Genomic DNA, 18,980 nt, shown 5'->3' on the forward strand with positions numbered 1-18,980 from the left:
AACAATTCGATTTTTCAATCAATCACGGTGGTTTCCTCTCTAAAGCCTCCCAACGTTCATCGACTCTCCGCGAAGCATCCCTTAAAAATGTTGTCCTCTGGAGGAACAGAAAATCCTAACTGATCCCTACGCGAGATCCTAATGAGTAATCTCCGCGTGGTAGTCCTGTCACGAACCACCCTTCCAGCCAGATCCACCGTTTGTGAGACGGCACGAGCGTGCCAAGAAAAATCATCCCCTTCGGTTCTACCAATTAACCTTGCACTTGCACTACCGGGACGCGATAACCGGAGAGGAGAACAGCCCTTCCTCCCCCTCCATTGCCGGAGTTCTTCTAAATCCCCCACTAGTTTCCACGTAGACTTGGTGCAACGCACCTGCCGCCCGGAGGGGGTTGTTTTCGACATCGGTGGCGCCCACGGTGGCGACTGGGGGAAACGGATCGGTGTATTCCGGAAGCGGACAGTGCGCCCCGAACCGCTGAAACGAGCGGCTGGCCTCACGGCTGCATCCGCGACCGCGATCTCTATACGGTGTACATGAAACGATGAATGAAAATGTGCCCCCACGCGCGGCAATCGGCATCCTATTGGACCCGACGGGGGTGAACGGCGAGAAGATCCGTCGGAGGGCTCGATGATCCGGTGACGATCGAGCAACGTGGAAAATCTCGAGACTCGATGACCCTGTGCGGTTGGGGTACCACCTTGTGTTTCGACGAAGAAATCGACGACGCTCGATATATATCGGGGGTGGTTTTTCGAGTTTCGGTTCGCGTACTGGTTCACGCGGGTGAACGAGTTACGCAGGGTTCTTGGCCAACCCCATCGACGAAGGTCAGTTTCGGGGGAAACGCATCTCGCAGATTTTGGAGATGAATTTGTTTGGTGGAGGGGGTGGGTTTCAGAAGAGGGACGATTTTTTTATATTTTCCATGCTTTTCGGGGGATTTTTAATCAAACTTGGGAACTTTTTATAAATGCTTTGCTTGTAAAATGAGGGATTATAATCTTGGTTTTTTTTTTTTATTGTGGGGTACGCAATGTGATACTTTCGGTTTTTGAATCACGTCGAAAGTTTCGTAACCACGTTCAGGTTGATTTTGCTGTATGTTGTTGATAGATAAATATTCAAGAATACTTAACTTCTGATTTACGGTTTAGGGGTAGGTAAAGTATGGGTTAGTCGTAGTTTATGAACCCTTTTATCAATACGCGTGAAATATGGTTTAGGGCGAATAGTTTGTAGCTACTTTGATGGAGAATGTGTTAGTTTGAGAAGAGGGTGGCTTTGTCAATTATTTTATTTTTGTTCAAGTACTTTCAAATATGTGTGTTAGTAACAAATTCCAGTATATTTCTTCGCAGTAAACAGTTTGTGATAATTTTAAGGGTGAATACGTATCGGGATTGATATTTAAATGGTGGTAGATTTTGTGGATTCTATCGAATTGATTTTAATGGCATAATTTTAATCGAAACTATGCATTGTCGATAGACGAATACCAGTGTTTAGTTTAGTATAGTAAAGCTCCTATTAATTCTACCCCTTTTTGCATCTTAACGTCCAGTGATTAAATGCAAATGCGTTACGCAAAAAATGCAGTTCTTTTATGCATTCGACAGTACAGATTAGGGGCGACAATCTCTCCTTCAAAACTCATTTGTCGAGGCACGTGCCAATCTGTCATAGTACTCTTCTAGACGTAATCAGGTACAGAGATCCTTTATCAAATTGATAAAGAAAATTGTTTTCAGTAAAGAACAAGGAATGGAAAGAAATCTTCCTGGATATCAAGTCACAAGTGTCAAAATTGTTAGGGGTAGGTAAAAGTTAAACTGCAAGATTTATGGCTTCGTCTACCAATATTTACGTAAGGTGAAAACTGGCAACTAGAAGCATATTATATTGATATACTGTAAATTATTAAATTTGCAAAACTAATGTCAGGTTTCGTAAGATCAACCCTTCATCCGTCGTCGTTTGTCGTCACCATCACTGTTCTCACTATGTTTTGGCGGTAAATACAAATTGAGCCCCCCATAAATGGGGGGTTAGGTCTCAAGGAATAAAATACAAGAGTAATTTGGCGAGAAATATGGGAAAAGTAAAGTAAAAATAGAAACGTTCGCGTCCGGAAAGAGATTTTATCAGTGACATTTAAAATTGAGAATTGGAGAACATTCGAAAATTAGGGATCCCAAGAATAATTGTGGAACTTAATGTAACAGGGTAAAATGGGGCTAGGGTTATTAGAATAATTTAATATTCAAATATTTGATAAGTGGGGAACGTTCTGTCCTGAATATTTTATCAATACGTGCGAAATGTGGATCAGGGTGAAAAGTACATAGCTATATTGGGGGTTGGTATTGAGAGGAGGGCTCTTTCTATGAATCATTTTATATCGAATATTATTGTAATCGAAGGTTTTGCTTCCTTATTGATGTTTACGAGCTACAATGAGTTTCTGAATACCAAAAATCGTTGAAAGAAACACCCTCGAGTATCGATACGTTGGATAGCTTTTCAGAATGGGGTAGAAATATGAAAAGGACAAAACATAATTGTATATCAAATTTTATTTAAACTCCTAAGGGTAAAATTTTGTAGTGACTTAGGGGGTGGATATTTTGGGATTTGTTCTTAAGAAGATGGAATTTCCTGCACAGTTTTTTAGGGTACAGATATAACATAAATTAGATCCCAACAATTTGTAGCCAATTCGAGGTCCCATTCCGGGTTGGCTCGTTTTTAAAATAAGGGTAGGGTCCCGTAGATTATTTCATATCGTCTTTCTTCCGACATTTTTAGCCGTGCCCGCGAGTTTCTGGTACACAAATATCCCAGTATAAATATTTGGCTCCTAACTCAAGCTTTGAGACAAGCAAAGTATCTAGTAATTACAGTTTTTGGTTTCACTTCTTTCTGGGCCACGGGATCTGGAACGATCTTTTTTTAGACGGCTATGAAATGTGGAATATTCAAGCCGATAGTACGCGAAAGTTTCGAAACGAAAGTGATGGAAATGCACCCCGCGAAAGAAGCGAATCCACCAAGAATTACTTTAATTTCTAAATGTGCGGTTGATAAACGTCTTCATCGACAAATAATGCTCTTGGCGTTGTTATACTTCGTGCAAATCTCAATTTTGGCCGAATAAATAGCTGTACACATTTTGCTTTGGTACGTCAATGTCCTCAAATTGTTTTCTGAAGCTTTTTCTCGTCGATAAGTTGAAAATGTTGGAATAGTCTTCAGTTTATTATTTATTTTTAATAATTAAATGCTCCAACGAGGGAAGCAATTAACTAGTAAAAGTATACAACTAAACAAGACCCACCATATTCTGTGTATTCACACTCGTAAGTACCCATTCGTACTTAAAATCTGTGTGTTTGTGATTCCTTTATAATTCCTGTTATTTGCATCGAATTCAGACGAAACTCTGGTTGCTTTTTGTGTTTACTTTGCGTAACCCTGTAAACGAATTAATTTGTATATCTTCTTTATATTTATAGCCCAAGTTTGGTTGCATTTACAAGCATAGTAGTTCAAATTTTGTGTGTCTGCAAACACGAAACGCGGTCTGATCCGCTCTGGTTTTACAGCGCCCGTGAAATACGACGTCCCCACTTTTTGAGGTTTTTTCCTATCGGAGGTGCATGATATACGACACGCCCATAATTTTCACATTCCTATTCCCGAAGGCGTACAAAACGTAGAATATTCTTCTCTTTGAATTCTACAGCGTGGAATATCTATCTTTCGGACTTGGTTGTTTCCGTAGCGCATGTAATATCGGGTATTCCGTGAAATTGTCCTTCGGCGCACAGAAAATCGTGGAATTCTCGCTCCCAGGGATTATTTTCCATAAGTGAAACAAAAATTAAAAAATGTTTACTTCGTTTGCATCGCTTTTCCTTGAGTTTTCAGTTTTCGGACCGAACGAAACGTGAAACTTTACATTATAGGTTTTTTTCTGCTCTAGATTTTGTAAAACGTTCATTTCTTTTTAAAAAATTATTGTTTTGTTACAGTTTGTTAGTTTAATGGTTCAAGTACATGGAGAAATATACTGAGCTATTATTAAATAATTAATTCAACAAAATTACGTTTCCGTCTGACTCGTTAAAATGTTTCCACTTAAAGCTTATGGAAGAGAATGGTGGTCTCCGATCGTCCTATATTCCTGAAAGCGTGTCTCTAAATATGAATTCCGTGTTACCACGTTCTAGCTGCATGTATATGCACTGACCATGCAGTTATCGATGCATTTACCGTGCTTATCGTCCGAAGATTTTTCATTGGCAATAGCCTGTAGTGGGTATAGAATTCGGGGTCAAGTGTCACTGTTCCTAAGTTGTTCTTGGTATTTACGTTCCGAGAATAGCGTTCGAACGAGTACATTACTGGCGATTGAATAGTGCAGCTATATCCATTCGTAAATTTAGAAAACAGAGCGACGGAGTGGGGGAAATTTCGAAGCTTCAAGAATGTATTTTTAAAGTGTGGATTCCCAAAGTTTGCACCATGAGCCGATTTTCAATGGATTTGACACTTCCATCTTGAAAAATATGAAAAATTATCATTCTGAAAAGTGGGTCCCAGGTCACAAAAGTTTGAGCAGTCCTGACTTGGAATATTCCTAAACTATGGTTTAAAAACTGTTTATAATTTATTTATGGTTTTGACAATTTTCCATGGATGGGCAAATTCCGATTACTTCGCAAGCACAATCAAGGAAATAAGGGGTGGAAAACAGAATCAGTCCAATTGGTAATTGTTCCGGCTCATTTCGTAGCCAGTAGGCGTTACGACCCTCCCCCCTCTCTTGGTACTCCCCCCTCAGAGGCGAGTGTGCTAATTGCTGGCGGTAATTAGCGTTGGATGGTAAACTTCCCTGTAGCTGCGTCCACAAATCCTTCTTCTATTGTTAAAATCAACGTTTTAGCGAAGCTGGAATGAGATCGTCTAAAGAAGTGGTTCCTTTTCAAAAGAGGAGTATTGTCGAAGTATTTCTGATACTTTTTCTCTAACATCTGATCTGTAACGATTGGAATTAGCAAGAGGAACAAAAACAAATCGTCTTAAAAAAATTATTTATGGTTCCAGGGGTCAATTACAATCATTTTTTGTGAATAAACATACCTTCGAAATCCTAACCATTTTCGAGAAAAAAATTCCTTACCGAAAACGTAATGTCTGACCATTCATTGATATGTTTCCCTGAAAATTTCCGGCGAAAAAAAATTTTTTCAAATCGTTTTAGAAAAAATAGTTTCAGTTGCAGGGGTCACTTGCAATCATTTTTGGTCAATAGACATACCCTCGAAATCCTAACCATTTTCGAGAAAAAAATTCCTTACCGAAAACGTAATGTCTGACCATACGTTTACATGTTTCACTGAAATTTTTCGGCGGAAAATTTTTTCAAATCGTTTTAGAAAAATTATTTTCAGTTGCAGGGATCACATACAATCATTTTTTGTCAATAGACATACCCTCGAAATCCTAACCATTTTCGAGAAAAAAATTCAGGAAGGTGGACAAATTTTTCGACAGAATTAAAAAATTTCAAATCGTTCTGGGAAAATTAGTTTCGGTTGAGGGGGTCAATTATGATCATTTTTGGTGAATAGACACAACCCCGAAATCCTACGCATTTTCGAGAAAAAAATTCTTTTCTCAGAAACCAGTGAAAATATCTACTTTATTTTTGTGTAATTGAATGGTTCAAGCAATGTGCAACAAATTCTTTTGGGGCAGTGGGGATTTCTTGTTAAACGTCCCGAAATGGTTCATGAAAACGGAAACTTTTTGAAAATCTGACCGTAATTCATTCTCATTTGGGGAATATGTTGATCTCCCATGACCTGGAAAGTTCCAGGAATCGCTTTGATGGTTCTCGCGTTGCTTTTACTGAAAAAGAGTGTAATATTCAACTATTGTATACCTTTCTGCATTCGTGGACGTACGTATAAGCATAGCATTTTACTCGTGGCCTTTGCGTGGCCTTTCCTTTGAGTGACTACGTCAAGAGTCTGAAGCCAATTAAACATATGCGAGACAAAAAAATCGGGGAAAATTTAAATTAAAACTTCTGTAACAGCTACAGTGGTGCATTTCAATCCTTCGCAGATTTGTCTACCACTCGTGTCAGAGGAATATTGCAAAACAACAAAATGAGGGGGATAAAAATAGCGGTGAAAATTATATAACTGTACAAGTTGTTTACCCTACAGGTGGGTGATAATGTTCATCATTTTGGCACGTAGACTTCAAAAATAATTTTTTAACTGTGAATACTCTGAACTTATAAAAATGAGGAATTATATTATATTACAACAATAGAAGGGAGCACCCTTGTAGTTACCGGTAAAGGGGTGTATTTTTATTTCTCTAGCTTTCATTGTGACAATATTTCATCCCTTTGCGTAACTGTTTACGTTGAATAAGAAATGCAAGGATTATATTGCCCTTTATATAACACAATTGCACTCATAACAACAATTCATGCGTATACTTTATCTACAAGTAAAAAGTCACAGCGATCCTTTAATTTTCGAGCTGAAAATCATTTCAGAAACTACGCTTTCGAACGACATTACGCGACTGTTGTACAGTGAGAAGAAATATTTTTAACGTATAATTATTAATCGTGTACCAGTCGCTGTTTCTTCGAGGTTTTATTTTGTTTAAGCACGTAAACGCGAAAGTCACGCTAACGCGCCACGCGATTAACAATTGCAAGGAAAAATAAATTTGCAGAGAAAATTTCTCTCTTGCCCAATCGCCTCCAGTCCAACGTTCTGTTTCCTTTTTTTTTTTTTCGTTTCAGAAAGAAGGCTGTAATTAATTTCGCTTATCTTGAACTAATTAAACGAAACTGTTGGTCCGTTCGTTTTTCCGCGCCGAAGTAAATTGCTTTGGGCTCGAATGCTGTAAAATTGAAATTGAATTTCGGTAGGTCGACGTTAATTAACATCGTGTTCGTTTCGTCCAAACGTCGTGCAACTCATTTTTCGCGACGAGGGGGGGAGAAAAAAATAAAAAAGGAACGGAATAAATCGTGCCCTTTCGTGTGTACTGTTCCGGGCGAAAAGAAAACACGGTCACGTGACGAAAGTTTCAGTTTTGAAATAATAACGGACACTTTCATTTTTCGCATTCATTTCGTATCACTTTGTTCACTCCCTTTCGCTTTTTATACTTAACACATTCCATTTTCCTTTCACTTCATAATCGCGGATTTCATCTCATTATCAAATTACACCCCATGATTCCTTTTTCCTCCGCTTAAAGAGCTCCGAGATATTAAATTCCGATCGTGATGTTTAAAAATTTTGCCAGCCAACTTTCACTGGATTCTACTAGTTAATTAAACGACTAGTTTTATCAGTTGACTTTTGACACAAATATAAATACAAAATCAGTTCGAGGAATCCCGTCGGAGTATCCGAAACTGCATTATGAACAAGTTTCAAGGTTCCGTATTATAAGGTAGTTTTCTTTCATTTCGATCGCTGCGGAGTCACTTGGCGCGCGTTCGACTCGTTTCCTCTCAATTTTCCGTCCAATAAAGTGGGTCGAACGCTACAAAGAAGTCAAAGTCTTATTCCGCAAAAAATTACCTTGAAACGCTATCAAGCCGAGAGAGACTGCAATAAAGGAAACGAGCGGACAATTCAGTTCGTCGGGAGAGAGAGAGAGAGGGGGATGGGGTGAGGAAAATTCAGTTTCCTAAAATTCCGGACGATGGCTCGACAATCGGATCCAACGGTGTCCAAGCTCGGGGAATGGCCCCGGGAGAAACGTAAACAGGAAGATTCCAGAGTGGAAAGGCTGGAGGATGAGCAGAGACCTTAACGACGATGCTGTTGGCCGGTTCGAGGGAAATCGTAATGCGGAAACGTAGCCGCCGGTGAAATTGTTCCACATCCATTCCGCGTGTTTTATACTCCGAATAACGTCTATCGATTGACACACATTCCTTCTCCTTCCTTTCCTGACGTTCGCGTGGCGTGTGGGCGACCAGCTTTCCCTGGTCTGGGGACTCTGACTCTGGGGTGATCCTTCAATCGGTAGATTGAATTTCGCGCGTCTTACGGGCCACGCATTAAAAGTATCTACGCCTATGGCAGCTGCATCTTGAGAATCCTGCCTCTACAATTGCTTGTATTGTTTATTCAAGTCCAGCAAAAGCTTGGTTAAAAATTGTCTGTCGATTTCTCACAATTTACATTCCAGTAATTTAGAGTCTTACTACGCCTATGGTACTTGCAGTTCACAGACTCTAGATCGGTATCAATTATTCTTACCATCGTTAGAAATTATGTGATTAAATGTTTGGTTAAAAGTTGCTTGCTCCTGTGTGTCTTACATGACATGCAGTAAAATTTTGTCTACGCCTATGGCAGCTGCATCTTAAGAATCGTGCTTCTACAATTGTATTGTTTATTCAAGTCCAGCAAAAGCTTGGTTAAAAATTGTCTGTCGATTTCTCACAATTTGCATTCCAGTAATTTAGAGTCTTACTACGCCTATGGTACTTGCAGTTCACAGACTCTAGATCGGTATCAATTATTCTTACCATCGTTAGAAATTATGTGATTAAATGTTTGGTTAAAAGTTGCTTGCTTCTGTGTGTCTTACATGACATGCAGTAAAATTTTGTCTACGCCTATGGCAGCTGCATCTTAAGAATCGTGCTTCTACAATTGTATTGTTTATTCAAGTCCAGCAAAAGTTTGGTTAAAAATTGTCTGTCGATTTCTCAGAATTTGCATTCCAGTAATTTAGAGTCTCACTACGCCTATGGTACTTGCATTTCACAGAGTCTAGATCGTTATAAATTATTCTTACCATCCCCGTGAGACTATGTGATTAAATGCTATCTTAAAACTTGCCAACACTATACAACTTGTAATTTATCTTGAGTTTGCCTACGCCTATGATATTTCTATTCAACAGACAATAGCCTCGTGTTAATTGCGTATGTTCTCACGTCACTGAAATTTAAACTCTAAACTATATATCGCAATTCCTTTGTGTCGAGTGAACGTAAAGATCGCAGTACCATCGAAACAAACCAAGATCATTCTTTTGAAACAGGACACTCGGTACGTAGCATCAAGACCATGCAATACGCAGTCCTTTCGTCGCGTGAAATAATACTCGATTAATTTCGATAAAATTGCACCCGACACGGCGGAAATGGATCGCATTCTCGATAACCGAAATTCTGAAACGTTCCGGAGCCCCACAAAATGGCGCAATTAGACGGCTGGGTACAGCCAGATGCAACGCGGGATGAATCGTCGGCGTTCCGTCGTAGTAAATATTCGTTCGATGATGTTGTTAACCCCTTTTCCCGGTTTTAATACGGCCCCCTCTCGCTGTTCCGCGGCCACGAAGGCGTTGTAATTAAAGGCCTGAGAACACGGGGCGGCCCCAGAATTCGCTTGCTCTTTCATTACATCCGCTGTCATGCAGCGACGCGGCCACTTCGCCTTTCCACGGCGACGAAGAAAGTATTTCAACGTCACGCCGCGTAATTCCGCGGGCCTCTTGTAATCTTCGCAAATGGGTTCATCTTGGTGCAATCACTTTTTAAGTAGAAGCTATGGCGCCACGGGAAAGTAAACTTTTTATCAAAGAGGGTGGCAGTGGGGGGGGGGGGGGGGGAGGCCTCGAGAGGGGAGTACGACGAGGACAGACTTCAGATGGGGCGATTTGTCATCGATGCAATTTGTAACGGAATCGTGCGAGGGATGAACTTGTCGTGTCGTTGAACGATGCATTTGTTTCGCGGGAGCTCATCGAATATGGTTTCACGCTTCTTTCCTCTCATTTTCTCTCTTCGTGACCGGTAGTACGATTATCGAAGACCATCAGAGTTTGAATGACGGCGCGTTGACGCTACTTGCGCCGACGGTTCGAGTTAAGGGAACAAAGACAGACGATTTGTACTGCAACTTCTGGGTTTGTTTGATGATAGGATGTACTGGGCTTTCCGATTCAATTGCTACGGACCACTTTGCTGATTGTCGATCCAGCGGGACGTACTATTTTCTGATGGCATTAGGGCGACACTTTCGAGCGTCATAATAGAAACTACCAATTCACTTAAAAGTTGGCTGGACAGACATTTTTATTGCGCGGAGACGAAGAATCACTCGCGGTACGTAAATAGAAATAACGATTCCAACGAATTAAGTCCGGGATGGTCAGTTGAAACGTAGGACTCGTGTTTTTTTCTCTTTTCAAATTCCACGATGGATATTTACTTTGTTAGTGGGTTTTATCAACGCAGAGTCTAATCGACCGAACGAAATATGCTTTAAAAATTCTATTCTGGGGTATCGAGACCGCCCTCTTTGTCCGTTCCGTGACTGTTCCTCCTACGTCCAGTAGCGATACGTGATATTTCTGCCGCGATATAAAAGGGAAAAGAATTGGATCCTTCGAAATCCTATTTCCTGAAAGTCTCCGAAGGATAAACTTGTCGTGTTGTTGAGCAAAGCATTTATTTCGTGGCTGGTGCATCGAGGCTTCGTGGAATATTCTCAATTATTAACGTGAAAGAATATCTCTCATATATTTAGAGCTCGGAGGCTTGAGCATCTGTCGTTTCTTTCTCCCATAAAAAAGTTAAATACTTGTTAAACGATCGAGTTGAGGAAAAATTGTTCCTTCTATTGTTCATTGTTTCACTTTCCAAACGCGAATTTCTCACAGTAAAAAAAAAAGAAATAGAAATGATTAACATCTCCTTAACGCTCCTTTATTGGATCTTGGATGAGACTTTGAAGTCCGAGCGCAACAATTTATTCATTCGATCGGAACGATGGATCGCGATCGACGACGATCATTTAAGGCGACAAGGAGTCGTCAGGAAGTTTCCATGGGAGATTTTAATATCGGAATATTAAATTTCTGAGCAGAGAATATCTCGACGAAGGTTAGAAAGCAACGATCCTCGGTTCGAACTGTCAGCTGGTTCCCGTCGCCTGGGATTACGTCGCTTTCCGTTTTACATATTGCTGCCTCGCGAAAGTGTTTGTAGCTCGCAAAACCGATGGAATTGCTGCTCGCGCGGCTCTGGGCTGTCTGTAATCTCCCCGCTCGTCGCCGTCCACGTGAAATACGATGATTAATATTTCCGCGTAAGCATTGTTAAATTTCTGACGTCTGTAACTTTGTTCTGGCGGACCGCGATAAAGCGTGACACGGAAATTCTCGGGGGCACCCGAAAAATCGATATATTCTGGCCGCTATCTCGAATGGTGAAACTGAGAACTTCGTTGGGATCTATTAATTAATCTCCATTCGCGAAATTTTAATTAACCTCGATCGTTTTGTAACTTTCGTTTCGTTCTACTCCACTATCGTTTTATCGTTTCGACAATTACAGCTAAAACGCTCAAATTGTTTCGACATATGTAACACGATCGAGTAATCCCCAAACAAATTGCATTACCCAGATTCCCGTGAATAAATGCAAGAACAAGTCCTCGCTCTAATCTATTGATTGCCTTTATCTCTGATTTACAGGGGCTGCGTTGAATGAGAAGCAACTGGGATTAGGCTAATACCTTCGATGGCTTTTGTTTAAATCAATAAACAACCGTGCCGGGATAATGCGGTTCCCGTGACGCCACAGAGAAGGGACTCTAATTTTGTACAGTGTTTCGTGCAACCATAGAATGAACATTGGACTCTAACAAAAATAGAACATTTTTTATCGACTGCAAAACCAAGTCCATACGAATCACCTGGACACCTTGGTTTTCGAATTGGACTCCAGTAATGGGCACTCGACAGTCATCAACCATCATCGCAACGACACTAGCATCAACAAAGTCCCCCAATCATGTTGACAAGTGCAACAGAACTGGCTCTCAAAGAAGGTCCCACTTGAGGACCCAAGAAGACCACTTTCTTTCCATGGAAAAGTACCCTAAATAATCCATCACCGATCTAGACTTGCAAACAAGTCAGGAAACCAAACCGAATCTTCAGAAACAGGATTTTCATAAAAACTCGAGGAATTCAAGTAGCAGGTGCTACGCCATCATTTAAATTGGTCTAAATGAAGTACTATAAGATAAATTTGCTATAAAGCCCAAAAGAGTTCGAGCAGGTCATCAGAAAAAGGATTTGCACCAGGGCGACAAAAGGTAGCCACCTACCAGGTACTGCTCTACCATCCAAGGGGGTTAAACAAAGCATCACAGGAAGGATTTGGACCTGGGCATCGAAGGGTAGTCCATAAGAGTCTAAGCAGAGCATCAAAAAAAGGATTTCCACCAGGACAACAAAAGATACCCACCTACCAAACACTGCTGGATCATCCAAGGGGTATAAACAAAGCATCAGAGGAAGGATTTGGACCTGGACATCGAAGGGTGTCTACCTGGGGCTACTAAAGTCCAAAAGAGTCCAAGCAGAGCATCAGAAAGAGCCACCTATCAAGTACTGCTCTACCATCCAAGGGGTCTAAACAAAGCGTCAGAGGACTTAGTACCAGGACATCGAAGGGTGTCCAAACTACCTGGTACCACAGCATCATCAGAAAGGGTCAGAGCATCCACTGGCTCTCTCATGCATCGTTCGATCGTCAGTGGTAAAAATGATCATCGTGGCTGAGGTTCTCCCGCAGCCATGACAGAGTAAACCAGTCGGGGATCATCCGAGGCCTGGTACACCATGTTGAACGTAATGGCGGCGGTGACGACGAGCCTGCCCAACCGAGTGGATCCAACACCGACTACGTCGAGCAACGCGAGCAGCCCATCCAGCACAGCCGCGAACAACGTGACGTCGGTGCCCGTGGAGAATCCCACGGTCGAGAACCTGCCGGAGAACGTGAACGTGTTTGTGGTGGTGATCAAGGGAATAATAATGGGTAGCATAATCACGACGGCCGTGCTGGGTAACGCGCTGGTGATCGCCAGCGTTAGGAGACACAGGAGGCTACGCGTGGTGACGAACTGTTACGTGGTAAGCCTGGCGGCAGCCGATCTGCTGGTGGCCATGTGCGCGATGACGTTCAACGCGTCCGCGGAGTTGTCGGGCGGCAAGTGGTTGTTCGGACGGTTCATGTGCGACGTATGGAACTCCCTGGACGTCTATTTCTCCACAGCCTCGATACTGCATCTCTGCTGCATCAGCGTCGACAGGTACTACGCCATTGTTAGCCCGCTGGAGTACACTGTCATCATGAGGCAGGGCACCGTTGGCTGCATGCTGGGCAGCGCCTGGACCCTGCCTGCTCTGATCAGCTTCATACCCATCTTCATGGGCTGGTACACCACGCAGGAGCACTTGGAATACATGGTCATGAACCCAGAGGTAGGTTCAACCATCACTCGTTATAAGCAACCCTCCTCTGTCTCGATATAAGCAACTGGCTATCTTCTTTTCTTCTTGCATCTTCTTCTTGCATCTGGCAAATCATTCATTATTTTAACCCTTAAGTGGACTATTGACTAATATATGTCAATGTAATAATTTATTACTCCATTAGTTCACTATTTTTTAAATGCTTTAAGGGAAAGTTGATTTCCATTTGCCAATTTGGTAAAGATCAAAATTAAGTAAAATGATTCTGTCCTTCAAGTTCAGCTTGTACTCCCCATAGTTTCGCAAAGTCGAAGGACAAGTCTCCGAAAACTATTTCACGCGAAACCTTCGGGTTTCACCGTGAAAGCTATTCGATCAGATTGCCGTACGATTTCCGCTGAATAAATCGGCACGTCACCTGCCTGCTTAATAAGTGTTCTGACCCCTGCATACTAAATTGTGAATACTGACAATAATTCCTCAGGGATAAGGGGGGATTTGTGCAACGGTCTTCGTCGATTTGCATACGCACGCGTTACGAGTAAATCGACCAATCATGTCCTTCACGTCGTCCGCGTAACTTGCACTATTGTTTCCTCGATTGGCTAATTTGGTTATGCATAGTGTCCCGATGCATCATGGGAACACCACCGTGGACGTCGTGGGGCATTGTAAATGCATAAGTAATGGTAATTTAGTACGGGAGAATTGAATTTCCGATCTTCAAGGATCAACTGTTCCATATTCATACTCTTGCAAATGCTCCGGGCTAGTTTTTCATTGTCCGCGCGCAGTCAAAAATTTTCAATTTCACATTCATTTATACGGGGCCATCGTGTTTACCTTGGTCGTCTTCTTATCTTCGTTATTTTCGTCTCATAAAAAAAGAATATCGCGAGTTGCAAAAATACGAAGACGAATAATTCCAACATCGTCACCGCTATTGTCGGATCGAAATAAAAATCGGTAAACTTCTCGACTCGAATAGAATCGTTCATTAACGTAATGCAGTGAATTTCCTGTGTTCAAGATAAAAACGTCATGTCCCTGTGTTCCATTTCGTAGCGTCGCCGGGCAAATCCAATTTAAACGTGTCTTCAGCCGCTTGTAATAAAAATAAACTGGCGTGACATGGTCAAGCCGATGCTCCATTTGCCAGCGAAACGGAATTAAATCGTAGTTTCGATTCTCGGCGCTGTTAAGGATGTTTCTGTCCGCAATTATTTCCGGCGAAGCGGCTGATTGCAATTCTTTAGGGAACGAATCGCGGTTACGATCGCTGTATTGCATCGGATTCGCGATAATTTATTTCTAATTACTGTTAGTTCGTTCTATCAAAGTTTCCCTTAATTTATGTTAACTCGAACCACGGCTCGTTCGGCTACTTCATTATGCGATGTGACTGACGGAAGTTTAATGCAAATTACGATTAGCACGATACATTGTTTCAAAATGAAGTTTACGTAAGCTCGAGGAAAGGCTTCATCTCATTATGCCAGGGGGTTTAATAAAAATTCTGCATGCACAACAGAAACTGAACTGCCAGGGGAAATTGGATTAAAAATCTAGCTTAACATTTATGGGAAAACGAAACACGATTATTAAAACAAATTCGAGTTTCTGCGTACAGAGCGCCTTCTTTAACGCCCCCGTTGCACGAAGTTTACGACGCTGTTCGTCAAATGTAAATATTCGTTCGCTGGGAAACGTGAAATACGCAACGATAAACCGCTTCGCGAACCTCAAACGCAGTCAAACCTAATCGAACCAAGAAATTGCTCGAATTTAAACTCTGCTTTATGCAATTATCATATACTTGTAATGAAGGACTGAATTCTGGGAGGACAAGGTAGTCAAACGCAATCAAACCAAGTCAAACATAGTCAAGTGTAATCATCTAATGGGGGAAACATAAATTTTGGAGCTTTGTCACGCTTGAAAAGCATCTGTATGCATATAGATTAAATTATGAGATAATAGGGTAGTCAAATGTATTCAAACGCACTCAAATGCACTCAAACATAGTCAACTATAGTCACCTAATGGAGGAAAAAATAAATTTCCAAAGTTTGTCATGCTTGAAAAGCATCTGTATGTATACAGATTGAAATATGAGACAATAGAGCAGTCAAACACAGTCGAATGCATTCAAATGCAGTCAAACATAGTCAACTATAGTCACCTAATGGCGGGAAAAATAAATTTCTAAACTTTGACACGCTTGAAAAGCATCTGTACGCATACAGATTGAATTATGAGAGAATAGGGCAGTCAAACACAGTCAAACATAGTCAACTATAGTCACCTAATGGCGGGAAAAATAAATTTTCAAACTTTGTCATGCTTGAAAAGTATCTGTATGCATACAGATTGAATTACGAGAGAATAGGGCAGTTAAACACAGTCAAACACAGTCAAATGCAGTCAAATACAGTCAACCTAAGGAATCACCACATAACAAAATGCAGACTGACAGTTTACTAGTAGCCTACGAGCCCCATTCAAAGCAAGGAATCATCCATGTTCCAGGTTTGTTCCTTCGTGGTGAACCGACCATACGCGGTGATCAGCTCCTGCGTGTCCTTTTGGATTCCTGGTCTGGTGATGATAGTGATGTACTATAAGATCTATAAGGAGGCGGTCAGGCAAAGGAAGGCGCTGAGCAGGACGTCCAGTAACATAGTCCTGAACAGCGTCCATCATCATAGGTCTTCGACCAGGCAACACCACCATCAGCAGATGTTGCTCCAAGCGGCGGCCGAGACTGGTGAGCAATCACTATACTTAGAACGTTATAGATTATCCTCCGGAGTTTGTGCTCCGTCACGATGACTGGAACATCTGGTTCGTTCCTGAAAAGACAGTTCTAGGGCAACACCTGTAGGAGGCGTATTGTTTCTTTTGTTCTTCCTTCTGGGGAAGCTACTTGTTGATCCAAGACTTTTCAGAGATCGAAAGTAGGTCGAAATCCAGAGTTCTGACGGAATATTTTGGGAGGTTGATTTTTGTCACGCGTTGTGAACGTTTATACAGAGATACGGAATAAAATGGAGGCACAACCGCTGATCCACGAATTCGCACTGTTGTAAAATATCGATCGACCGATAACGATTAATTATAAGCGGTTCGAGGCGCCTTTAAGTTTCATTTCAACGAGTGATTAATTTTTGGCTTCGATAATTAACGAAGACCGATGATTACGCGCGTGTTCGACGCTAGGTGGGAATATTTTTGCTGGTGTTAATTAAAATTGATTACAAAGTCTCGCGGAATAAAGGGTTTTCGTGAAATTTCCGCTTAACCGAGAAAGGATATTTATTAAAGAGTTAATTAAAGATGTGGCTACCACATCTCCCGCGCGGAAATTGCTCTTCTCGCGACAAAAATCTCGGAAGACTTATATTAGATAATTCTTAAAATTTTACGCGAATCGGTTTTTGTATTTGTAGCAAAAATTGGTGCATTTGGAAATTCTGCATATTTTAATTCGATCACATGTTCATATTAAATGAAATAAAGTAATGATTTATTTATTAGGGAGCGTATGTTTTTTATGAATACTTTGATGACGAGTTAACAAATTTGTAATCGAGAAACAAGAGTCTATTTGGGAAAGGCGATTCCGAAAGCAATCGATCGCAAAGCAGCGTGCAGTTTTTCACAGAAAGTGGACGCTTTAATAGCTTTTGACGCGGACCATGTCCAATCGATTTTCGAATGAATTGATTGTATTCCACTGTCCGGAGAAGTTTCATGAAATTCAGAGGGAGGGAAGTGATTGTGCTTGAATGCTTGTCATGCACTAATAGACTTGAAATATATTCCAAGAACACTAATCTTAGTTTGCTAAATTTTTTCCATACTTTTGTGCACATTGTTATGACAAACAATCTAAAAATTCAAGTTGAAAAATATTAAATTTTTAGACAACGTTTCTCGGCATAAAACTACGCCGGAAATGTAGAATACCTTTCTCGATACGAGGCTTTGTTTTCGAGAAAATTGACTCTTAATATTTAAGGAGAACATGACGTAAGTAGAAACAACGAGCAATGGTCAGACGCGCGTCCCACAAACTTTCAAATTTCATTATCTCAAAAACGAAGCGCTGTACGAACAAATCGTACTGTACATTTTCGACTTATTTTTACACGTAGTGTCACGTTGCAGAGGCGAAAATATTTTTATTGTTTTGCTTTTCTTTCGGAACACTCGAAACACGTTCGCCCGTCCCGTTATCGTACAATTTCCCAGCAACGACACAGTAACGACGAAACGATCCGAGAATCGGGGCTCCTTACTCGTGTTATCGACGCGCATAACTCGATTACACAAGACATAATCTCCCCCCTCCCCTCCTCATCGCGTTTAATCGTCTTACGATCCGCGTGACGGTGCGGTCTTCAGCCGCATTTCTCGACGAACTAATAACGCCGCTGTGATCGCAATACTTTCTAATACCGTTGCAACGGCGAGCGGAAGAACGCGGAAGCGGGTGAACGTTCCCTCGAAATCCTCTTATCTCGTTAAGCTGTAATACCGGCCGTCGTGGAGCAGCTCGTGCCGGGAATGTCTCGAGGAAAATGCAGTTTCCGGCTACCTTTGTGAATCCCCGTCGTTCCAGGGCGGTCCGTTTTCTTGGTATTTTCGTTGCGTCGCATCAACGTTGCCCAGGAAGCCGGAAACAACGCGCTGCCCGAGTTTCTCTTGGTCCACTCGACGACCCGCTCTCATTATTTCCCGCGTTAAATTTCGTCGGACCGCGCTCGAGGAACGTTTTCACGGCGCGAATTGAGGTTACGCTGTCAAGCGGCAATCGCCGAACTAATTGCATTTTATCAAAATTAACAGAAATAATTCCACGTGGGAACTGACCAGTCGAATTTCTGGGAAACGAACTCATCTTTGGGAATTTATTCCAAGCAAACGAACGCGATCCCAGACTTTTCCTTTTGTACTATATTTGATAGTGTCTCAGGGAGTGAGAAAATTATTTTTAGTTGCAGTTTAAAAGTGGGGAAACGCTGTTTTAATGGTGAAAAATTAAATTTTGCATGTATCCCTAACGCAGACCGGTGCAGAGAGCGAGGTACGGTAACTGCATTTGCGCCAGCGTTTCTCAGACACTTTCAGTCCTTTCCACAATCGTTCTGTGCATTATTTTTCTTTCACTTTCCCTCAATATTTATTTTTCTCTCATTAGAAAGAAGCTAGTTTCGAATTCCTGGGAAACGAAGTCATCTTTGGGAATTTATTCCAAGCAAACGAACGCGATTCCAGACTTTTCCCATTGTACTATATTTGATAGTGTCTCAGGGAGTGAGAAAATTATTTTTAGTTGCAGGTTAAAAGTGGAGAAACGCTGTTTTAATAATAAAAAATTAAATTTTGCATGTATCCCTAACGCAGACCGGCGCAAAGAGCGAGGTACGGTAACTGCATTTGCGCCAGCGTTTCTCAGACACTTTCAGTCCTTTCCACAATCGTTCTGTGCATTATTTTTCTTTCACTTTCCCTCAATATTTATTTTTCTCTCATTAGAAAGAAGCTAGTTTCGAATTCCTGGGAAACGAAGTCATCTTTGGGAATTTATTCCAAGGAAACGAACACGATTCCAATCTTTTCCTTTTGTA

General features: G+C 41.4%; 1 protein-coding gene across 2 annotated transcripts in view; it reads left to right on the forward strand.

Moving 5' to 3' along the window:
- Positions 1-480: 480 nt before the first annotated feature.
- The window catches only part of LOC143344104 (octopamine receptor beta-1R), a 107,132-nt gene continuing 88,632 nt past the window's right edge, over positions 481-18,980 (forward strand). For both annotated transcript variants that reach the window (XM_076769789.1, XM_076769798.1), the window contains exons 1-3: positions 481-836; positions 11,557-13,356; positions 15,877-16,114. In XM_076769789.1, the coding sequence (XP_076625904.1) occupies positions 12,712-13,356; positions 15,877-16,114 (883 nt within the window). In that variant the 5' untranslated portion in view covers positions 481-836; positions 11,557-12,711. The remainder of the gene's footprint in view (positions 837-11,556; positions 13,357-15,876; positions 16,115-18,980) is intronic.

The sequence above is a fragment of the Colletes latitarsis genome, chromosome 7, assembly GCF_051014445.1.
Source record: "Colletes latitarsis isolate SP2378_abdomen chromosome 7, iyColLati1, whole genome shotgun sequence".
Lineage (NCBI taxonomy): Eukaryota > Metazoa > Arthropoda > Insecta > Hymenoptera > Colletidae > Colletes > Colletes latitarsis.